Source organism: Ambystoma mexicanum, chromosome 1q, assembly GCF_040938575.1.
Source record: "Ambystoma mexicanum isolate Mex_15411 chromosome 1q, UKY_AmexF1_1, whole genome shotgun sequence".
Lineage (NCBI taxonomy): Eukaryota > Metazoa > Chordata > Amphibia > Caudata > Ambystomatidae > Ambystoma > Ambystoma mexicanum.
In genome coordinates this window covers 143,111,439-143,136,395 of record NC_090922.1, presented here as the reverse complement: position 1 = coordinate 143,136,395, position 24,957 = coordinate 143,111,439, and the positions used below count along the sequence as shown (strand labels likewise).

At 47.0% G+C, this 24,957-nt stretch overlaps 1 protein-coding gene across 1 annotated transcript in view; it reads right to left on the bottom strand.

The window, feature by feature from the left end:
* The window catches only part of CRISPLD2 (cysteine rich secretory protein LCCL domain containing 2), a 257,983-nt gene that overhangs the window by 82,858 nt on the left and 150,168 nt on the right, over positions 1-24,957 (bottom strand). The window contains exons 12-13 of the mRNA XM_069636263.1: positions 24,524-24,596; positions 23,207-23,282 (exon numbers count right to left, since the gene is read on the bottom strand). Of these exons, the coding sequence (XP_069492364.1) occupies positions 23,207-23,282; positions 24,524-24,596 (149 nt within the window). The remainder of the gene's footprint in view (positions 1-23,206; positions 23,283-24,523; positions 24,597-24,957) is intronic.

The following is a 24,957-nucleotide window of genomic DNA, read 5'->3' as shown; positions in this document are numbered from 1 at the left end:
CATTCCATCACAGCTCTTACACAGACTCAGACATCATTCATACATATGCAGGATACAACACAAGGCATGCCGGTTGAGCCAGCGCAGTACCACATCACCGGATATAATGGCAGACAGGGAGTGCAAGGCCCATGTAGCCCAGCTCTCTCCCTGCCTGGACTAGAAAAACTTGGCCTTGGAAGATGAAGGATTGCCACTTAAAGGCATTGTGCACTCTACTGCCTGATCTGCGCTGCCATTACGTCCCGTTTTAGACTTTCCCGTTTGTCGACAGATTTATTTATGTATTTAGCGCCGTAAGCTCGCAAGCATCGGGGCGCATTCACATGAACACGTTACAACAGAAGGAACGTACAACAGACACATAAGACTAGTGGTAATAGCACTCAGGAGCAGGTAACTGTCTAGCGGAGTGAGATAGTTTTGATAATTTAAACAAGTGTGTTTTCAATGTTTTGCGACATGTCACTTGTGTATAGGCGCTTTATAAATGCCATATCATATCATTTGGATTGCAGCATACAAATCCGGCACTCATTCGGACATGTGACCTTTGTGTACCTTATCGCCTGTTTAAAGTCGTAGGGCCTCTTTAAATGTTCAGTGGTGTGGTAACATTGGTTGTCATTCCGTTACTACCAGTTGTTTGGCAATAACAAAACAATTGGCAATTTTACCACAATGTCGAAATATATGTTTTATCTTGAATTGGTGGATTTCCCCTCTCTCCCCCGGAAGATGCTGTAGGTAAAACCTACACTTCAAGGCCAAAATTCTACACATTGACCAGGGCAGACTTACCACTCACAGTAAACCTACAAAATTCCCAATGGAGTACTATCGACTCCTAAAATGGAGCATTACACAACCGTTACCCTACTGGTAAATGTGCAGTTCCGAGTGGCAGTGACAATTATATAGTTTGGCAGTAATTCCACGGGAATGATGCAAAATAGCAGCTAAACTCAAAACGAGGACCATTAAGTTGATGCATTATAGTGTGTGCCATTCACCCAATGACTGTGCATGGCTAGTGTACCTTTTCACATTTGCACTATTCGCATGCAGACGCATCATTGAAACCAATACCTCCACCACCGTTGAGTATCAAAGTCAAGTTGTGCTCACTGTTTATGAATCTAATTGAACTATGATTGCTGGTATTTTTCATTGCAGGTGCGCGCCGCCAAGCAGCTCTTGCAGGTGGTATTACATGTTTGGTAACGCACACCTGTGCAATATGCGTAGCAAGTTGGTAAGCAAACAGGGAGAGTGGGAGCGGAGGGAGACCTCAGCTAGAGCCAGCTGGGGCAACCAGCCACCAGCTCTCCATGTAGATCTCTATTATAAAAGAGAGCTGCCTGGGTATAGCAGGCAGTGCATTGCTGCTGTGGTTGCGCTTCTCGTAGCGGGGGGGATATCAATGGAATCAGCAAGAGACGAAGCCATACATAGGTTGCCCGGCCTCATGGGAAGCTGTAGGAGGACAGATAAATTACTGGCACCAGTCATGCATGTTCTTCTACACTTTCTCCCCTTGCAACCACTGTGATGTGTGATATCTCTGCATGCAGTGAGGCACACAGTCACTTGAGCAGTGGTAACTGCCCATTACAGAATCTGGTGCGGCAAATGCACACACGCATTCTAATCCTACTCTGTAATCTCCAACACTCTGGACTTCGGCCCACCGACGGCGTTACCACTACCATCGCTTTGAGACTATAATAATGGTGAAAGGTGCTATATAAATGACAATTACAATACAATCGCTCAACACCCAGGAGCTAAATGCCGCAATGCCAGTCCAATGTATTTTGTGTCCAGAGGTACAAAGACAGGAAGTTATATAAAGAGAAAGGTATTTTAAAAGCCAGTTATGACCACCTATTCCACTCTGGAAACCTGGAATGTTTCTTCTCTTCCCATGTCTTAGATGGGAGTGTGTGTGTGAGAGTGAGAGAGAGAGAGAGAGACAGAGAGAGAGAGAGAGAGAGAGGCTAGTGTGTGTATGTTTGTGGGTGCATACACACGGGTGTGTGTGTGTGTGAGAGAGAGAGAGAGAGAGAGAGAGATAGAGAGAGAGGCGGGGAGAGAGAGAGAGAAGCTAGTGTGTGTATGCTTGTGGGTGCATACACACGGGTGTGTGTGTGTGTGTGTGTGTATATAATATCAGGCAGTCAAACGAGAGACTATTTCTGTAAAGTTATGCAGTCCAAGTCATTTTTCCAGCTATCCCATGCGGCACCAAATGAAATCTCTTTAAGGGCCTTATTGCAAGTATGGTGGTAACAGGCAAAATATGTGTCATTTTAAACACATCAGGGCTCAATAAAAAAAAAATAGGTGTCAAAAAGCACAGAGAGGCCCGCATACAATTGCATGCAAGCGCTCCTCTCCATGCTATTTGGACTGTTTCTGCCCATGTGCGCTGATCCAACAGGTAAATCCAAGGGCAGCCGGGTTCTGTGCTGTTTTCCCAGCAACGAAGACTATAGAAAATGCGGCTCATCCTGCCAGGCCCTCAGGGACGGCTTTTCCATGCATCCCTAAGGATAGTCAATGCGGCTCCAGATGCAGGTGCATGCAGGTGCATGCAGGTGCACAGAGCGCATGGGGGAGGCAGAAGGGCTTTCAGGCTCTGCTCCCCCACTACGTCCATCAAAGGGACGAAAATACCCTGGCTCTGCTTGGCTGCTTTAGACCATGTCCCGCCAGTAAGTTTAGAACCATGAAAGACTATGCCCGCATTAAAAGAATGCCCATTCTGATTTTTTTAAGTACCACCAAATTATGAGTTGGGATCACATAGAATATTTAGTACATGGGTGTATCCGGGTAGAAAGTACTCCATGGGGTAAATAAGCCATATTCCCCCCCCCCCATTGCAATACTTAATAGGCATCCCATGGGATCCCAACTGATAGGTGGTATTTTAAAAACCAGTGGCATTTAAAATACCGTGGGCCCCATTTAAAGGTTAGGGGGTTTGTTTCTAGAAATACTGCCAAACTAAACTACTGTTTCTGCATGCATTAAGCATACGGTGACAGGACGGGTCTGCATGATTTAGAGTCATGCAGACCTTTCAGTAAGTCCACATTTGGAGGCCCCTTCCACTCCAGAGGGATTGCCATATTACCACATACTGAATTTACCACACGCAGCAATATCGCGTGCAGTAATGTTTTTGTGTGGAGAAAATTACCTCGATACGAAACCAGGCAGTTTTGGAGAATTTGAAATGTGGAACCCTATCTTTGGCAGAGCAGTGAATATACAGAAGTCAGAAATACCGTTATCGCCAAATTCTAAATGAGGCCCATATGTTTTCCCCCTGCTATTATATTTATGATAAGGCTCTGGGAGGTTCTAGTAATGCTTCTTAAGCTCCACTTTGCATCTATCTAGAGATTTAAAAGGCGGCCGCCAAGAGCTGCGCGTGCCGGGCGCGCGCACTTGTGAAGTGGCGGCCGTCGAGTGGCAAAATATCAGTTGACGTCGGGGGCTTCAAAAGATTTGCAGTATTCTTAGCAATCAGGAGACAAACTGTATCCACTCAATGCTATTCCAAGAAGCCCCAGATAACTCCGCTGAGCTGCGAGATGGGTTTTGTGCCAAAGGCCTGGCTGGCATCAGCTTGAAATTCCTTTCTGCATCGCCTAACACTGCCCAGACTGAAAGCGAAGGGCGAGAAATTCAATTTTCACTTAGCAAAGAAGCACACTTGCCAACTCATCAATATTCACACACTCTCCTGGAGCTGCAGGGATACAGGCTATGGGGCTGCCCAATAGAGTCGTAGACATTGTGGGCGAGGGGTGGCCAGCATAGATGGAAGGCATCAATTTCTGATGTTGCATTACAAAGTCTTTCCAGGCCCATGAAGACGGATCATCTTTCAAAAATAAAATCCTCGTTGCCTTCCTGTAATGGAAATCAGCAAGGAGCGTTTGGTGAGCATGTTGCCAGGCTTTCCGAGGCATTTGTCAACGGCAGAGAGCAGCATAATAGGCCAGACAAAGGCAGTTTGTGAAAAAATGAACTTTCCTGAACAGTCAGCTAAGGAAGTGGTACCCTCTGGTTGATTGGCTTTGGGGGTATCTTTTGACTTGGTGGGCAATTGTTTTTCTTCCCTTATCAAATGGTTATTAGATGAACTCACCACGTTTGCAGGCCCACCGCTGCACCGCAGGGAGAGCTCTACATGGTGTGTGAAGTAGCATACATGTCTACCATTAATACTGAGCCCACTAGAAACCGAAAAGTCCACTGGGGGGCGGATAAATTGGCCTCTTTATTACCCAATACAATGGTCCTCAATTAATTGACCTCAGAAGAATGAAGAGTTCACTTGGCCCTGCCGGGATTAGAACCCGTGGCTCCAGGTTGAGGCATATTAACCTACCAAGCTGCCGAATAACTTGCACTTCAAAGATAACTACAGAATGTTGTACTAGACAACTTTCCTCGTCATAACTCCACCATGGGTGCCTGACTGAATGGGATTGCACCCTGAAGCACTCACACGTCGGCGTGACACCAATAACAATGAACTGCCCAGTGAATAGTGCCACAGTCGACCTAGAAGGTCCTCTTTCTTATGGGATTGTTGAAAATGCATGGACGCGTAAAGGGAACTGGGATTGTTTCTTTAACATTTTTAGCACGGGGGGGACGCCGCGATTCGGATTCCACAGAATGTGGTTGAAAATTCTGATCTCAGCCCGTGGTCTAGAGAACCCACAGGCTGCCTCCCTGCCGCAGTCTGCCATTTTTCTTCTTAAATGTACCTCCCCGCCGTCCTCAATGCTCCAGATGGCTGCCATGGAAAGGGAAGAGGGGATCCGTACGCCATCTTGGGAAAGGATTTTCCTTCGTTTAGCGCATCCTGATCAATGAAGGAAAATACTGTTCCAAGATGACTGCAATGGTTGTGGAAGGCGGGGCTCCATAAAATGCCCCTTTTCCATTTCCATGGCAGCCACGGATCGGGAGCAGAAGCTCGGCAGTGGGGCTGTCGCTGTGGAAGAAAACAGGTAAGTGGACGGGGAGGTGGAGGGAACATAAAAACATTAAAGCAGAAGGGAGGGTGGTGGAAAGATGGTGCTGCAGGCAGGGGAAGCAGTCTCCAGGTTCCATGCAAGGTGGGCTGAGATCAGCAGTTTCAGCATGCGATCCAAATAACCTGATTGGCCGCTCCCCACACCCCGGGTGTTAATGCTATGTATGGACCTAGAGGTAACCACACCAGAGATGTACATCAGGATTCTCAATTTATTTTTGCATTTGCAGGGAGATGTACTGAGATGACTTGAACTGCATATGCTGGTGTAGGGTATAGCTGAACCACAAGAGGACAATGGGCATACAGGCAATCTAACATAACATTTACAACACCTCACACAGTGCGGAATGCGAGATCATGTCAAGTGAAACCCCTGTATTGGACAAACTAAAAGGAGAGAGTGGGGATACAGGAGGATGTAGCGAGTACAGTGTGTAGCTAGCGCTTGGTGCCCAGCTGAGTGATTGGAAATCTTCTCCTTAGTCCTCTTGGACTTTTCCTGCTGCCATGAGAGCGACTGCTGTGGGTTGGGTAGGGTGGAGCACCTGCACACAACAAGGCTGAGGTCAATGGCAGGGGGGTGGAATGACCTTGGTTCCAACAGTCAGGGCAAAAGGAGCTCTAATCTCACACGGAGTGTTCTTCTTTCATGTGGCCAGAACTCTTAGTCAACTCTGGCAGAAATGGTGGGCTTTTCGGCAGGTCCTCCTGTAGCTCTGCCTTTCTCCCCAGCTGGGAAAAGAAATCTAGTGGCAAGAAATTTTAGGCTGGATAATGAAATTCATAGGTGGGGGACAAATGGGAAATATCGGGAAAGATGGTGACAAGATACATGCTGGGATCTGACAATGAGCTAGAAATGAACAAAAGGTCCTTAATGGTCTGCTCCAAACCAGACAGATGAAGGTGGGGAAAGTGATATGGTCAATAAGCACAAACAGGGACGAGAACGCAAGGACAGACATGCAACACCAACGCATGGTAGAAGAACCCAATCTAGTGTTTGGAAGCACAGGGAGAGAGAGGGGACGCTATCTGGTAGAGATAAATACTACCCTATCTTCTACAGCCATGGTCCTCAAACTGTGGTGCTGCCCCCTGACCCCGACCCACCTCGGCGCACTCTCAGGATGTCCGGAGGGGGCATGAGGCTCTTTAGAAAGAGAGTATGGTGACTTACTTTAATAGAAGACACTGCCGCTGCTAGAATCTGCGAGGGGTGGCGGGGAGGGAGCCGACAACAATATTGTTCCTCAAATTGGGCTCAGCAAAAAAGGTTTGGATGCCACAGGTCCAGTTCTTGAGTGCTGTGGGCTAAGTTTTATTTTGTGTTCTGGAGACTTAGGGGCCGATTCATGGAAAAGTGTGCATAATACAAGCAAGGGCCGCGTACTGAGAACGACACTGCATGAGCCTGCGCGCAGAATAAAAAATGCACGCCCCGCGTATTCATGGAATTAGCTGTGCAAAATAACCGCATATGCAAGTCACGGACGGAATGCCCTCAACACGCCCACACGCAAAGCCAAAACAGCCAATAACAGCTACATTTGTGTGCTCCCCAAAAACGCATACATGCAGCCTGTGAACTGTGCGTGGGGTCCCCCGCAAGCAGGCCTGAATCTCAAGAACCCTGCACAGGTTCCCTCCCAACTGTCACTGACACCCCGACAACATGTGTAAGGTTTATCGTAACTTGGTTATCACAAAAATCTGTGTGCAAACCCCTGTAAAGCGTTCCTCCACCCCCTACAGTTCATACGCGCACCACTAACTACGATCGGGGCTCCGTCTTGTGGAGGGTTTTGACCCATGTGGAATCATTAGACGGGGTGAATGTGGGGATTAAGCTGTCGCTGCCCATCATTTTGCCCCAGAACAAAAATAAATCGTTGGAGTGGGTAAAGATGGGGATGCGCTGTCGCCGCCCATCATTTCATCCCAGAATCCAGGAGAGCTGCGCAGTTGTGCGCACACCAAAATGGTTACCTAACTTGCCACCCACCAGTGTAAAGAAAGGTCTTTGTTAACAAAATCCACTGTTACTGATGTCAAAAAGTTGCTGAAATCGTGACTCATTGGACCACTTTAAAGATTCAACCCTTTTTGTGGGGTTCCACATAACCATCTTACTATAAGGAGCCCCATCAAAACAATGTTAAGCAAGGATTTACTACCATGTAAGAACCATTCCTGTTTAGAATGCATTAATCCAAGAAAATTCCAAAGTTGCATGCAGTGCCAACAAAATCCCGATGGTGGCGCTAGCGGTCTAAACTCTGGCAGGAGAGCTGTTTTGCAAGATTGTCTAAATGCAAAGAAAAGGGGTCTTATTTCATCAAAGGTTCAAAGGGGTTGCCTGTCTGGGAACTATTGACACTTCAGAACTCAACACAAGAAGCCAGGAAATAACAGGGTTCTGTTAATTAAATGCAAAGTGGCCCCCTGGCCTCCTGATGTGAGCTTGCCGGACACCACACAAAGGACCCTTTCCTCTGAAAGGAATATGTTAATTCTGAAATGTTTGCTGTCAACAAAGATCTGCCAGCCAGCAGAGATCTGTGACTGACCCACCCAAGTCTTGGAGGCGGACCTCAACACTCTGAGGACTGAATTGAAAGGAAAATATATATTTTACAAAAACACTGATAACTCTTTGTAATCAAATGACAGAAATGTATAACTTTGAGAGCTTTAATTTAAAAAATGTACCTTTAATTCAAGGCCAAACTCGAATTTGTGTGATGTTCTGGGGCAAAACCCCATTGTTTATTAATATTACAGACTCCCTGTTTCAGCTAGACAAACGAAAATGCATTGGTATGTGGGTAGATATGTGAGGAACAGTTGTATAAAATTTAATGAAGATCCAATGTTGTTCAGCACATGAAAAAGTGCTAGAATGTGCCATTTCTGAATGCAAGCTCCTAGAAACAGCAGATTTGGACAGAGACATGGCTAAATTCAGCCACACCATGTATATGTAATTTCAAACAACTGTGTAACTCTGAAGTATGTATTTTGATCATATATAGATTTGGGTGCATAGATGATAAGGGAGGTTCTTCAAGAGATCATAAATGGCTGACATCACTCTGACACAACTTAGTTCGCCAATCAGGGGACGAATGAAAGCTTGACCAATGACAAGTGAGAGGGGCGAGTTTAGTTATGACCAAACACACACGCCCACTTGCAGAACATATAAATGGACCACTGAAACTGTAGAGCCCTTCAATTCCATTTGCTGCAACGCACTCTGCCGGACCATACAACATCCAGAGATCCAGACTTCAAATTCATCAATCTATCCAGAACTAAGAGACCAGACCAGAGAGAAAGCAGTGCTGTACTAAGAGACCAGACCAGAGAGAAAGCAGTGCTGTACTAAGAGACCAGACCAGAGAGACCCAGACCAGCAGAGAGAGTGACCAGAGCCCAGTCTAAAACCCTGACCAGATCCGTGATGAGGCCCATTTAATTCAAGAATATAGTGTGAGTACCCAGCAGAACTGTGTAGAACCAATCTCTTAGTTTAAATTCATCTAATTCAATCTATTTAACCTAAGTAGAACTGCCTCCTAGCTGTCACCTGTCATTTCTAGTTGCAAGCTGCACTTGTCATTTTGAGCTTTTGAAATTTGCAAACCCAAAAACGACCTTTATTAAATCGCTCATATCTCCGCGACCGTTTGGGCTAGAGACTTGCAGTAACTTTCCTCTGATAGCTTAGAATCGTAGCTTTGAATCGCACCAAGAACCGCATTCCTACCCCTTATAGTTTTACCGCAATCGCGGAACACGCATCCGCGAATTTTACCGCGATTTGCAATTTCTTCACATGTAAAAACTGCTGCTGTTTGCTTTCCATTTGCCAGGAATTCGTTTAACCTGCTAACTATCCCTGCATCATTGCTAGTGTGAGCCTGGACTAATATTAACTAGATACCACTCACCCTGAACCTCTGAAAGGGAATTAAAAGCGTTTCCAGCATATTTCTCATTCATTGCCAGCACATATCAAAGCAATTTGGGCCTGTGATTTCAAAACTCCTATCTGTTTTCTGTTGTCTAAGCTTGCTGGATTGAACTGATTACATTGATTGCATTTCTGAGAACTGTGTGCTTCCTCCCATTTCCTTGCATTGCATAAAGAGGGGGGGAGTGAATAGCCAGAGAAAAGTGATTACATTGTTTGGTTGAAATCATATTGCGTATTTTCTGTACTGCATTCATTGAATATTGCATCCACCTGAGCTTACATAAGGCATCCTCTACCACATTATACTTTTGTTCCTATTTACCAGTGTGCTACCTTATCCATTTCATGTCAACTCATTAGTGATTATAAGAAGTGTGTGAGTGCCAGATTCTCCGTTGTTGATCTTTATCATATCAGATTAAGTGTGCTATTCAAGTATTAATTTATTATAAAGTGTGATATATATATTTTAAATTATCAAATAAACCTTTTAACTTGCAAAACAGAACTACTTCTTGGCTCAGTGGGGTCAGGGGGATTCCAAGAGAGGGGTGTTATATAGGGGTAGTCATCCAGAACGCATGAACTGGACCTAAAGATATATCAATAAGGGTTTTCATTCAGTATTCCAGACTAGGCGTGACTTAGCTGTAGTGTTGAATTGAATCCTCTTACAAAGTGGGGGCTCGAGCCGAGACGTTGGGTTAGATTTACCATTTGTGCAGCTTAATACAGTGTGCTAACTGACGGGATACATACATCCAGTCGGATCACCACGCTGCATTACGCTGTGAAGCATTCCTCAAAAGGGACACTCCAAGAAAAGTTCTGTTCTGCAAAACTAAAATACTAACTTCTGTAAGTCAGGACAGAGACCAATCTCTAGAATGACGACCTTGGTAGATATGAAAATAGCCAGAGAGCACTTCTTACACAAACTATTTGTGAGAGGTGAATGGACTCACCAGGACCAAACAGTCTGGTTGCAGGCCATCACGCAACAGGTCACTGAAACAGGGTCAGATATATATAGAGATCAGGGTCCATTACACGTGGCCCTGAGTGAACTATATATGGCTCCTAAGGCCAAAGATGAGCACGACAAGATTGTTAGGATAGCGGCATATTTATATTTATACATGGGAGCCATACAGAATAAATGTGCTGAAGGCCATGATCTGGCAAAAAGGCAACAGATGGCGTTAGAGAAGGCCCAATCTGATCTGGACTCTTCTGAGCAAAGGCTGCACAGAAGCCAGGAGTCAGAAAATGAGACCAGACAGTACATCACTAAAATAAAGGAGGATATGGATGTGCTGCAAAAGGAAAAGTCAGAACAGGATACCAGATTTCTGGCCTTGCAGAAGGAACACCAAGAAGGTTTGGACTCCCTACTGCAAAGCCAGAAAAAGCTGGAGCAACAGCTAGACTTCAATAGGGCATGTGCTGAGCAGGTAGTCACCCTGCAAGGCCACCTAGATAGAGTGAAGGAGGAGAGCAATAAACTGATTCTGAAAGACCTGGATACCCAGGCAGAGTTTGATCAGGAGCGCCAGAAAGCTGGTGCCTTCCAAAGGCAAAGGGACGACCTGGCGGCACAAATGCAGGCTCTTAGTCAGGAAAGAGACGCCTTAGGCCAGGAAGTCTGCCATTTAAAAAGAAACATGGAAGAAAATCACCTGGCCCACCAGGGGCTGGGTGACCTCCAAAAAGAAAACCAGAACTTGGTAGAGCACACCAGAAGGGTGGAGGATGCTCTAGCAAGAAAGGAGCAGGCCAATAGGGACATTGCCCAGGAGGTAACCCTCCTGCAGCAAAGACTGGCCCAGTTCTCCAGGACCAATCAGGAAACACAGAGGGAAAATGAGGCTCTCTGCCAGCACAATGATAGGCTCCAACAGCAGGTAGCGATGCAGGAGAAACTGATAGAGTCGAGTAAGGCCTTAACAGAGGAACTGAAAGCACAACTGCAGGCTCTTGCATTGCAACAGGGAGCAGGGGCGGATAGAGATGAGGTCCGCTGGGAAAGAGAGACTCCTGACCATAACCGCAGGAGCCCTAACACCAGGGGCCTTCATCTCCCCCAATCCCTGGACTCTACCACCCCCATGTCCCCTGGCGCACATGAGCACAGGGCCGCAGGGATGGCAGATCACTATCCAGCTAAGAGTATGGGGCTCATAGGCCAGTACCACTCAGGAATGGAGGGGTGGGCATCCGGGTATGGGCACCCAAGTACAGTACAGTTCAATGGGGAACCCCAGGAGAGTAGGCCCATTAAGGGCATCCTGAAAACCTCTGCCCAGTAGGTCAGTGGAGGGGGTACCCATCAAATCCTGGCAGCAAGGAGGAATCTGAAGACTCCTCTGAACTGCGCAGGACACAGGAGACCAGGTCCCCACATTCTGCCAGCCATTCCCAGGCTCGCAGAATCCGGGAAAACCTGGAAGAACAGACGGGAACCTCTGGGAGCAGTGCCTCTGAGTCCGAGGAAGAATGGACAAGGGTTACCCGAACCAAAAAGGCCAATAAGGCAAAAAGGGCCTTGCTTAAGGACCCCTTAAAGCAGATTAAGGCGATCAGGAGCGTCATCACGCCTTACCATAAGAACGCTAAGTATTCTGTTTGGGAGCACTTAGAGTTGTTTGAACAAATGATGGAGACTTTCCATTTGAAGGACAGCCAAAGCTGCATTCAATATGTAAAGTGGACCTTCTCCCCGGAATACTCCAGTTTCTTTGCGGGGCTGGAGGACCAAAATCATTTAAGATGGTCCACCTATAAGGCGGCCATCCTGAAACATTTTTCTGTTCACAGAAATCCTCAAGAGGCTCGCAAGGCAGCCTACAATTTGCAATGTGGGGAGGATCAGGCCCCACAAGAATTTGTGCAGGAGTTAAAGCGTGCTTTTGCACAGACCACAAGAAGGGTGCGCACAGATAGTAGAGAGTTTATAAATACGTTTTTCCATGCCCTGCCCAAATATATCATGACCCAGCTTGTGAGGGATTTTCATGAGAAAAGATCTTTAGACTGGGTCATTGAACAGGCTACCCGGATCTATGAGGTGCAGAAGCCCATAGAAAATAAAAGCAATGCCCAGAAAAACCCCAAAGCCAACAGCACCCCTGCTGCTGCCAAGGTGGCAGAGGTAAAGGTCACCCCCGTTTTGGATTTGGAGATGGGGGGGCCTAAAAACCTACCTGCACCTAATAATGCTAGGCCCAGAAGGTCCTCGGGCCAGTCACAGACAGGGAGCCAGGGAGGCAGCCCCACAAATGGGGTCCCTCGCTCTCCTGATTATGTAAGTCCCCGTTACAAGGGAAATCGACCCATCCTGGGTTATGTGTGGACTCCTCCAGCCCAAGGGGGGGATCCAGCCAAGCACCTAACCCAGGGAACTTCCCTCCAAACTTCCCACCGGAGGGCAGAAATTTACCAAACCCTGGGCAGAACTTTTTCCCCAGATATCCACCCGACTTCCAACCCCAAAATCATCCATCCTTCTTTCCCCAATTCCCTGAGCCCAGACAACCTAATCCGGGAGAGGGGAGGCCAAGGGTGGAGGGGTACCAAAATCTTCCCAACCAGGGGTACTACCAGAGGAGGGACAGCTACCCTTCCCGGGATCAGCCCAGGGGAGAAAACAGGGCCCCGTATCAGCCTGAGCGGGTTTCCCAGTTAGAGCGCCAGGTTCAAAACATGGCGCGGGATCTGGGTCACATACTGAGGGCTCAGCAGAACCCTCAGATGGGCGTGCCGGCGCAGAACGCACCCAACTCTGGACCTGGTGCTCCAGAACAATGACGGGGGCAGCACCCCGATTACTCACCGGTTCCCAGGGAGGGGGCACAAAGGGAAGGGGGGTGTAAAGCCTTGGAGGAAGCTTCCTTCCTCACTTGTAAACAGCCCCTGGAAACCCAGGAACCGGAAACAAAATCTCTTGCCCCTGAAAGTCTGCCTCCTAAGGAGCAGAGGGGGGGTAGGAGAAACAAAAGACCCAAACAGACTCAGTTTGAGGAGGAGGTACAGATCTTCCAATTTGAGGGAGAGGGATCCTCAGAGGATCCTGGGAAAAGGATCTTCTCCTTCAGAGAGGGGGGAACTCCTCCCAAAGAAAAATGGGTCCCTAGGGATGCAAATCCAGACTGGGGAGATGTGGAGACTGAGCTACCGCCGCCCACTATCTCATCCCAGAACAAACAGCAAGAAAACCCCCTGGTTCAAACCCATCCTGGTGACTGCCTCCAAAAAGGGGGGGGCGGCCCAGAACCGGAACCAGGGGAACCCACAATGGCTCTGATCTCCAGTTGCCAACTTTTTCTTTCAGATTCCCAAGGCTCTCCACAGAATTCTGCCCAAAATTCTTCCCTCGCGATGTCCAAAACCAGAAAGTTAGCCCACCAGTTGTCCAAAAATGTACATTATCTGTGCCCCCTTGAGGAGAAGGAGGGAAGATATTATGCCCCGGTACAAGTACAGGGGCAGGGTACAATCTCGGCACTGGTGGACACTGGATCTCAAGCTACCCTTCTGTCCAGAAGGGCCTTTGACGAACTAAATGCAGGAAGGGGAGAGAATTACCAAATTCCTCTCACCTCTCTTCCTGGACAACTGCAGAACTTTGACGGGAAGGAAATTCCCGTTGAGGGGACTGCAGACTTGGACATTAAGATCGGGCGACATAAGTTGAAACACCCGGTCATAGTTGTGACCCCAGAGGGCACCCCTTGTTTACTAGGGAATGACCTCCTGAGAAGGTTGTCACCCCTAATAGACTGCGTAAACAAGGTCCTCTGGACTCAGACTAGCCGACCCATAAAATTAAAACAGAGCGTCAACCATGTTAGTTTAAACGGCACATGCCACATGGTTGAACAAAAATCTGACCAAGTAGAATTTCACTTCCAGAACAACCAAATTCCAGACGTGACAGTGATAGCAGTAGGACAACAGACTGGTGATGGGGGGTCCTCTCTATTTCTGAAAATCAACCTTCCTTCCAGTCTAAAGTGGTATTCCACGCTGGAAGGAAACACTCTGAAATTCTATACTAATCCACAATCTGAAACTCCCACTCCTATAGTCCAGAAAGATGTGAAATCAGCTCAAAGTCTGGCTGATATTCAGCAAATAGGAGAGCAGTTGTTCATCCCTGTTCAGTTAAATGATGGGAAGGACTCTGTTCTCGCTCGAGTGTGTGTGAACAACGGTAAGAGCTTCATCAGCGAAGCCATGTTCCGCCAACTCCCAAAAGATCCAGCCATTCCCACCTTCAAACTGATAGACAAATGGGAAATGGACCTGGAAGCACCTAATTCCAAACATCTCCTGCCAAGCAGGTGTATGCTCAAAATCTCCATTGGCAACAAGAGCATAGTCCACAATTGTTGGGTCGTGCGAGACGTCCCTGCCGCCTTTTACTTAGGCAGTGACATTCTCAATCGCTTTGCCATTAGTTTGGACCTAATAAACTTCAAAGCTTGGTCCCGATTAGCGGATAATCCCATGACCTTTGATGATCCAGAAAAAGCATTTAGGTCAGCTCAATTGCTACCTTATGCAGTTGAAATTCAGATCAAAGAGGAAGTCACCATCCCAGAAAGGACTCGACAATTCTCCCTGGAAGTGAAAGTTAAAAGGGGACAAGAGTTGAAAAACCCTGATGCTTACATACATCTAAATGCTTCTCTCCAACAGCAAGGGTTGGGGGTAAACCCAACACCATTAGTCAACATAGAACATGACACCATTCCAATAGAGGTGGATAACAGCGACTTAAAGAGTATTACTCTAGCCGCAGGCACCATTATTGGAATGGCGGTTGATGACCGACATTTTTCCATCGACTTAGTAAATGAACTGTTAGGACCAATCCCCAAGGACTGTTTTGACAGTGACAGTGAGGACAATACAACACCAGACAGGATTTTTACCCGGCATGGGGGGAACTTCCTGGTGTACACTTCCTGCCCTTATGGTAAGGAAGATGTGACGTGTGACTTCAGGAGGGATGAGGTGATTTTCCAGGTTCATGAAGGCTGCCTTGCCCACCTGAAGCCTCCGGTCCAAATCAGCACTCTGACCAGGGACTTCTCCACCCAGCTGGAGGAGGCCGCGGAGATAGCCAAACCAGAAGTCTTTCCAGGCTTCAGGCAGATGGTGGAAGAGAGAGTCAATCTAGCTGATGCCTGTGTGACTCTGGAACAAAAGCAAAAGTTGAAACAAGTTTTCTTGGATTTCCAAGATCTCTTTGCGGTAGACTCATATGACTGTGGTCGCACTGACATCCACACAACAACAATCCCCACGGACCCTGGCATGACTCCTGTGTTTGTGAAGCAATATCGCTTGCCTCTCGCATCAATGGAGTCCCTTACTGAAATAATTAAGAACCTTGAGTCCCGGGGAATAATCCGTCCAGTCCACAGCACCTTCAATAATCCGGTGCTGGGGATATTGAAGCCAAACGGCCAGTGGAGACTCTGCGCCGACCTTAGGGAGCTCAACAAACGGGTCCATACTTCCCGATGGCCTCTGCCCTACATTGACCAAGGGCTGGCCCAGATCCAGGGGTCACAGGTATTCACTGCAATAGACCTGACCAATGGATACTGGACTGTGCCTGTCAGTAGGGAGGACCAATACAAGCTGGCTTTTACCTTTGGGGGCCAGCAGTACACCTGGACCCGGACTCCCTTCGGATACCTCAACTCCGGCAATGAATTCAACATTTTTCTACACAAGGCCATGCCCGACTTGGGTGCAAGGGGTAACCTGGCTTATGTAGATGATGTCCTCATCAAAAGCTCAACTGTTGAGGAACACATAGCGGAGATCCGTTATGTTCTGACACAGTTGAGGGCCGCCGGAGCAAAACTTTCCTTTCAGAAAGCACAGTGGTGTAGAACCCGTGTTAATTTCTTGGGGCATGAGATTACTCCTCAGGGTCTCTGTCCCCAGGAAAAGAAAGTGGAAGCACTTCAGAAACTGAAAGACCCCACAACTCTGCGGGAACTAAGGAGCCTCCTTGGACTGACTAATTACAGCAGAAAGTTCATTGAGGGCTACGCAGAGATCACCAGACCCCTGATTCATCTCCTGAAGGGGGGGGGTCAAGTGGGAATGGGGTCCAGAACAAGCCGAGGCCGTAAAACAACTCAAAAGAAGCCTCTCACAAGCGCCTTGCCTAGCTTACCCGGTCAGAAACAAGGAGTTCTTCCTGGAGACAGGGTTCTCTAATACGTGCTTGACGGCAGTATTATATCAAAAGCATGACAAGGTCAATAAAGTAATCTCCTATGCGAGCAAAACTTTATCCTCTGTGGAGGAAAAATTCAAAGATTGTGAGAAGGCACTCCTGGCGACGGTGTGGGCATTGAAGAATTACCGCCCGTTTATCCAGGGGGAGCACATCATAGTGGAGACTCCACACCAGCCTCTGCAATATCTCCAAAGTGACAGAATCCGGGCCGGAAATGTGAGTAATTCCCGAATTACTTCCTGGATTCTGTCAATGCAAGGCTTTCCTGTGGAGGTCAGATATGGCCAAAACAAGAAGAGTCCCCTCGCGCAAGGTCTGGCTGACTTGCATGATTGTGCCAGAGAAAACTGTCTCGAGGACGAAAGTCTAAAAATAAAGGACAACATGGAGGCGTATCTTAATTCCCCACACAAAGTCTTTGAAGAAGACAAGTGTGAGGGAATGCCCACTGTCTATGTGGATGGATGCTCTTACCATGTTGACAACGACAGGGAGAAAGAACTGGTGGCTGGCGTAGGGAATGCATGGGTGAATGAGTCCCCAGAACCCTCCGCTGGATACAAAATTGGTCCCCGAAGTAGTCAGGTGGCAGAATTGATGGCTGTGCATCAGGCCATCCTCACTGCTGTCCAGCATCAACTCCACGAACTGGTCATAATCACAGATTCGGATTATGTATGGAACGGGTTCGTGGAGCACCTGGTTAATTGGAAAACCAGAGGCATGTTATGTGCTAACAACAAACCCTTGAAACATGGGAAGTTGATCCAAAACATTGATGATTTGGTCACCTCGAATGAGATGACCATCTATTGGAAAAAGATCAAGGGTCATTCCAAAGTAGAGGGACCAGACAAAACTGGAAATGACTTAGCTGATCAGCTGGCCAAAACCGGAGCCATCCAAGGGGATCTAATTGAGATTGAGTCCCTGTTGGGGGAAATCCAGGTCACTGCCATCACTAGGTCCCAGACAAATGCTCACAACGACCTTTCAATTGCACAATGGAGTAAGGAGACCCCTGATGCTGATTTGGTTACCGCTCAGAAGGGGGATCCAATTATTGGTAAATTTTACCAGCACCTGGAGGACCCTGAGAACTTTCCCCTGACGGATACCGATTACATTGGGAAAGAGGACCTAAGAGTGTTGATGAAATGTCCAAAAATGTTCCGGATCCAAGACGGTTTGCTGGTAAGGAAATCCAAAGCTGGCCACGATCAGTGGGTGGTTCCTACCTCATTCCGAAGCCTGATGTTAAGTCACGCCCATGATGCGGCCACCGCCGGTCATAGGGGGTTTCACACAACACTGGAAATCTTAAGAGAGGTTGCATACTGGCCACACATGGGCCAGGACCTCAACCAATATTTGAAGGGTTGTCTTGTGTGTGCACAATTTCAGCCATCATCCCTCACGCACCGGGCGCCTTTACAAAAGAGGGGAATGACACTGCCATGGTCAGATTTACAAATCGACTTTGTAGGCCCTGTGATTCGCTCGGCTAGGGGGAATAAGTACATGTTGACTGTGACATGCTTGTTTACCAAGTGGGTGGAATGTCTCCCAGCCCCAAATTGCAAGGCAGAAACTGCAGCTGCCTTGATGATTAACCACATCTTTTCCCGTTTTGGTCTACCTCAAAGGATTGAGTCAGACAGAGGTAGCCACTTCACCAGTGAAGTAATGACAAAGATGTGGGAGATACTGGGGGTCAAGAGAAAGCTGCATATTGCTTATAGACCAGCTTCTTCTGGGGCAGTAGAGAGATATAACCGGACAATTGTGAGCATATTAAAGAAGTTTGTGGCAGATTCTGGGCCAAGTTGGGATATCCGATTACCTCTGGTCCTAATGGCTATCAGATCTACCCCTTCATCTGCAACCAAAATGTCACCATTTGAGTTGATGACTGGGCGCAAGATGGTGCTTCCTCAGCATTTGCTCTATAGGACCCAAGAGCAGACACTGATAAATGCCTCCACTACTCATGAGTATGTAGAGAATTTAAGGAAACACCTCCAACATGCTTTTGCTTATGCTCAGCGGAATCTAGAAAGATCGGCTGATAGCATGAAGACCCATTATGACCTGAAAACTTCCAGGAAGGAATATCAGGTGGGAGACCGGGTCTATCTATACAACTTCCAAAGGAACCAGGCCAAGCAGCGCAAATTTTTGCCTACATGGAAGGGACCCTTTGAGATCGTCGATAAGATCTCCCCTGTGGCCTACAAAATCCACATCCCCAAAGGTCCTTTGGCAGAGGGGGAAGACAAGTGGGTACACATAAACCAGTTGAAATGTTGCCATCCCAGACACGCTCTGCAACAACTGGAGGAATCCTCTGGAATCATAGCGGGTACTGTCTCAGACGAATTCTGTTCCAATCATAAAACATACCACATCTAGTCTCTAAAATATTGTGATTTGCATGAAACTGTCTCTTAGTTATACTGTTTTTTTTTTTTCAAAATAAGAATGTAATGTTTCGTTATGGTGAAATGCATATGCTGCCCCACTATCTCAACAGTGGTGGAAAAACGTCTATGAGTAGGTATTGCCGCTCTTCCTTTGTCGTCCTAGGAGAAAGAAAACCGGGAGACGGGCCAAGGAGGACGATCCGGAGACCGGGAGCAGAGACGCAACGGGCCCGGGGTACCGCCCAATCTTCCCATCAGGACCGGCGAGGAGAACTGATCGATCTGACCGGATGGAGAGGAAGATGCTGAACTGTGCCATCTACAGAATTGGAAGAAGATAATGTGGACATACCAGCGCCAGGGTTCAAAAACCTCCCTTGCAACCGACTCCCCCTCGACTCAAGTCCAAGCGCAGTCGGGCGGGGGGGTTTGTGGAGGGTTTTGACCCATGTGGAATCATTAGACGGGGTGAATGTGGGGATTAAGCTGTCGCTGCCCATCATTTTGCCCCAGAACAAAAATAAATCGTTGGAGTGGGTAAAGATGGGGATGCGCTGTCGCCGCCCATCATTTCATCCCAGAATCCAGGAGAGCTGCGCAGTTGTGCGCACACCAAAATGGTTACCTAACTTGCCACCCACCAGTGTAAAGAAAGGTCTTTGTTAACAAAATCCACTGTTACTGATGTCAAAAAGTTGCTGAAATCGTGACTCATTGGACCACTTTAAAGATTCAACCCTTTTTGTGGGGTTCCACATAACCATCTTACTATAAGGAGCCCCATCAAAACAATGTTAAGCAAGGATTTACTACCATGTAAGAACCATTCCTGTTTAGAATGCATTAATCCAAGAAAATTCCAAAGTTGCATGCAGTGCCAACAAAATCCCGATGGTGGCGCTAGCGGTCTAAACTCTGACAGGAGAGCTGTTTTGCAAGATTGTCTAAATGCAAAGAAAAGGGGTCTTATTTCATCAAAGGTTCAAAGGGGTTGCCTGTCTGGGAACTATTGACACTTCAGAACTCAACACAAGAAGCCAGGAAATAACAGGGTTCTGTTAATTAAATGCAAAGTGGCCCCCTGGCCTCCTGATGTGAGCTTGCCGGACACCACACAAAGGACCCTTTCCTCTGAAAGGAATATGTTAATTCTGAAATGTTTGCTGTCAACAAAGATCTGCCAGCCAGCAGAGATCTGTGACTGACCCGCCCAAGTCTTGGAGGCGGACCTCAACACTCTGAGGACTGAATTGAAAGGAAAATATATATTTTACAAAAACACTGATAACTCTTTGTAATCAAATGACAGAAATGTATAACTTTGAGAGCTTTAATTTAAAAAATGTACCTTTAATTCAAGGCCAAACTCGAATTTGTGTGATGTTCTGGGGCAAAACCCCATTGTTTATTAATATTACAGACTCCCTGTTTCAGCTAGACAAACGAAAATGCATTGGTATGTGGGTAGATATGTGAGGAACAGTTGTATAAAATTTAATGAAGATCCAATGTTGTTCAGCACATGAAAAAGTGCTAGAATGTGCCATTTCTGAATGCAAGCTCCTAGAAACAGCAGATTTGGACAGAGACATGGCTAAATTCAGCCACACCATGTATATGTAATTTCAAACAACTGTGTAACTCTGAAGTATGTATTTTGATCATATATAGATTTGGGTGCACAGATGATAAGGGAGGTTCTTCAAGAGATCATAAATGGCTGACATCACTCTGACACAACTTAGTTCGCCAATCAGGGGACGAATGAAAGCTTGACCAATGACAAGTGAGAGGGGCGAGTTTAGTTATGACCAAACACACACGCCCACTTGCAGAACATATAAATGGACCACTGAAACTGTAGAGCCCTTCAATTCCATTTGCTGCAACGCACTCTGCCGGACCATACAACATCCAGAGATCCAGACTTCAAATTCATCAATCTATCCAGAACTAAGAGACCAGACCAGAGAGAAAGCAGTGCTGTACTAAGAGACAAGACCAGAGAGAAAGCAGTGCTGTACTAAGAGACCAGACCAGAGAGACCCAGACCAGCAGAGAGAGTGACCAGAGCCCAGTCTAAAACCCTGACCAGATCCGTGATGAGGCCCATTTAATTCAAGAATATAGTGTGAGTACCCAGCAGAACTGTGTAGAACCAATCTCTTAGTTTAAATTCATCTAATTCAATCTATTTAACCTAAGTAGAACTGCCTCCTAGCTGTCACCTGTCATTTCTAGTTGCAAGCTGCACTTGTCATTTTGAGCTTTTGAAATTTGCAAACCCAAAAACGACCTTTATTAAATCGCTCATATCTCCGCGACCGTTTGGGCTAGAGACTTGCAGTAACTTTCCTCTGATAGCTTAGAATCGTAGCTTTGAATCGCACCAAGAACCGCATTCCTACCCCTTATAGTTTTACCGCAATCGCGGAACACGCATCCGCGAATTTTACCGCGATTTGCAATTTCTTCACATGTAAAAACTGCTGCTGTTTGCTTTCCATTTGCCAGAAATTCGTTTAACCTGCTAACTATCCCTGCATCATTGCTAGTGTGAGCCTGGACTAATATTAACTAGATACCACTCACCCTGAACCTCTGAAAGGGAATTAAAAGCGTTTCCAGCATATTTCTCATTCATTGCCAGCACATATCAAAGCAATTTGGGCCTGTGATTTCAAAACTCCTATCTGTTTTCTGTTGTCTAAGCTTGCTGGATTGAACTGATTACATTGATTGCATTTCTGAGAACTGTGTGCTTCCTCCCATTTCCTTGCATTGCATAAAGAGGGGGGGAGTGAATAGCCAGAGAAAAGTGATTACATTGTTTGGTTGAAATCATATTGCGTATTTTCTGTACTGCATTCATTGAATATTGCATCCACCTGAGCTTACATAAGGCATCCTCTACCACATTATACTTTTGTTCCTATTTACCAGTGTGCTACCTTATCCATTTCATGTCAACTCATTAGTGATTATAAGAAGTGTGTGAGTGCCAGATTCTCCGTTGTTGATCTTTATCATATCAGATTAAGTGTGCTATTCAAGTATTAATTTATTATAAAGTGTGATATATATATTTTAAATTATCAAATAAACCTTTTAACTTGCAAAACAGAACTACTTCTTGGCTCAGTGGGGTCAGGGGGATTCCAAGAGAGGGGTGTTATATAGGGGTAGTCATCCAGAACGCATGAACTGGACCTAAAGATATATCAATAAGGGTTTTCATTCAGTATTCCAGACTAGGCGTGACTTAGCTGTAGTGTTGAATTGAATCCTCTTACAGTCTCCGTGCACGCACCCCTAAATCTGACATGCAAACTCACCTCCAAAGTTGCAAATCCTCAGCGCAAGTCCATACGCCTGCTTCTGGGTGGCATAGAATTTTGAGGGCACTGCGTGGGAATTTCGCAGGCGAGAGGTTGCATGGTCACATTCATGAATACGCTTCGTTGTACGCATTTGTGGGCATGCTATGGACTGCCCATGGTCCATCCCTCGTAACACCCACTTTTTGGCTTGTTCTTCCAAATTTTACGTGTTTCACCCCCTGTTCTGGCCCCTACGCAGGCCAGGCCAACCCCCTACGTGGAGTCTCACACGAGGCACTGGGCTGCTCGCAGAGCCATGCCAAGGCTGCGTGACCTCCATGCCGGTCCCTGAAAAGTCCTGCGTGGTCGGTTCCATGAATCGACGAGCTGTGTTTCGAACGTAGTATGACGCGCAAATTCCCAATTTTACGCGTGAATAATTCCATGAATTGGGCCATTAATCTACGGTTTTGTGTCTGGTTCTTGGGGTTTTACATCAAATAGTATGCCAAGCTCTGAAGTCCACGTGTGGAATATTGTGTCAAATTCTGGAGTCCCCATCTGAGCTATCCAGACATCACCTGGATTTTGTATCCAGTTCTGGGTGCTTTGCATGAAGAATAGGAGCTATTGTTTGGTTTAGTGCGTCCTGTGCTTAATCCTAATCTGCTTTCTTGTGTTCAGTTTTGGGGGATCAATTCAAAACATGTTCTCACAGAAAGGGTAGTGAAGGAATGGCACATCCTCAAAGCAGGTACAGTGAATACAAAAACAGCAAGCCGATTCAAACAGAGCCTGGACAGGTACAGGGGGGAACAAAATTGAGCAAGCCTGGGTAACAACTGGAGGGCACGCAAGGTCTGTGAGTCAAGAACAAGAAGGAATGCTTGGTGTGTGTGTTGCAGCTGCATGGACAACATTAAATTGTAGGCATCTAAATTTGGCACTGTCCCCAAAAGCGCTGATCTGGGACACACAATAAATAATCCCAGCCAGCGGGCCAAGCCATTGGTGTCTGGGGCAGGTAGCATCGAACACCCAGTCACTGGCCTGCCACCAGATTCTCCTGTATGCATCATTACATGTAAAGTTAGCACAACTCTCCGAAACTCCACATACGCACAAAAAGTCTATTCAAAGAGTACTTACGTCTGCATATATGTTGGTGCCGATTACTGGTGACCAGTATTCTGGTTCATTTTTACAATTGGCTGGACAGTGGGCCCTAAAGACAAAGAAAGCTTACATTTATTTTATGGCAATCACCATAAAATGGTCAAAATGAATTCTCTACCTTATCTATGGGAAGGAAGGAAGGAAGGAAGGAAGGAAGGAAGGAAGGAAGGAAGGAAGGAAGGAAGGAAGGAAGGAAGGAAGGAAGGAAGGAAGGAAGGAAGGAAGGAAGGAAGGAAGGAAGGAAGGAAGGAAGGAAGGAAGGAAGGAAGGAAGGAAGGAAGGAAGGAAGGAAGGAAGGAAGGAAGGAAGGAAGGGAGGGAGGGAGGGAGGGAGGGAGGGAGGGAACTGGGAGGGGGGCAGAAAGAAAGAAGGAGGAGGGAAGGGAAGGAAGGAAGGAAGGAAGGAAGGAAGGAAGGAAGGAAGGAAGGAAGGAAGGAAGGAAGGAAGGAAGGAAGGAAGGAAGGAAGGAAGGAAGGAAGGAAGGAAGCAGGGAGGGAGGGAGGGAGGGAAGGAGGAAAGGAGGGACGGAGGGCACTGGGATGGGGGAAGAAAGAAAGAAGGAGGAGGGAAGCGAGGGAAGGAAGGAAGGAAGGAAGGAAGGAAGGAAGGAAGGAAGGAAGGAAGGAAGGAAGGAAGGAAGGAAGGAAGGAAGGAAGGAAGGAAGGAAGGAAGGAAGGAAGGGAGAAAGGGAAGGCACTGGGAGGGGGGAAGAAAGAAAGAAGGAAGAGGGAAGGAAGGAAGGAAGGAAGGAAGGAAGGAAGGAAGGAAGGAAGGAAGGAAGGAAGGAAGGAAGGAAGGAAGGAAGGAAGGAAGGAAGGAAGGGAGGGAGGGAGGGAGGGAGGGCACTGGGAGGGAGGAAGAAAAAAAGAAGGAGGAGGGAAGCGAGGGAAGGAAGGAAGGAAGGAAGGAAGGAAGGAAGGAAGGAAGGAAGGAAGGAAGGAAGGAAGGAAGGGAGGGAGGAAGGAAGGGAGGGAGGGAGGGAGGGAGGGAGGGAGGGAGGGAGGGAGGGAACTGGGGGGAGGGAAGAAAGAAAGAAGGAGGAGGGAAGCGAAGGAAGGAAGGAAGGAAGGAAGGAAGGAAGGAAGGAAGGAAGGAAGGAAGGAAGGAAGGAAGGAAGGAAGGAAGGGAGGGAACTGGGAGGGAGGGAAGAAAGAAAGAAGGAGGGAAGCGAGAGAGGGAAGGAAGGAAGGAAGGAAGGAAGGAAGGAAGGAAGGAAGGAAGGAAGGAAGGAAGGAAGGAAGGAAGGAAGGAAGGAAGGAAGGAAGGTTAATTTTAATCACAATATTCTACCTTGGGCAATGCGATGCGGGCTTTTTGAATTGGCATAGTTCAGCTACGGTGGTATAACAATCCAGCGTCTGCACTGTAAAAAGATACATAAAGAGATAACTATTAGTTGATGAATGAACATTTGCTCCATGCATTGCGTTAACTTAACGTATAAAGTTGGAGAACTTCCGGGCTTACGATCATGTATGCTATTATCATTGCCCTCAGTGCCCTCAGTACCCTCCTTGCTGGAGCATAGTGGGGTAGTTCTAAACATCGGAAGTATTTGCTAATGCCCCCATTCAGTTGCTGCTACATTGTCAGAGGACACATATCCTGAGGTAAAATGGGTCAGTAGGAATGACTGGAAAGAAGGAAGCAGATTAGTGCATGTCATTGTGCACAGCCTCCTCTCACAATGCGCATGTCCCAGATTCAAAGACAGGATACGTGCA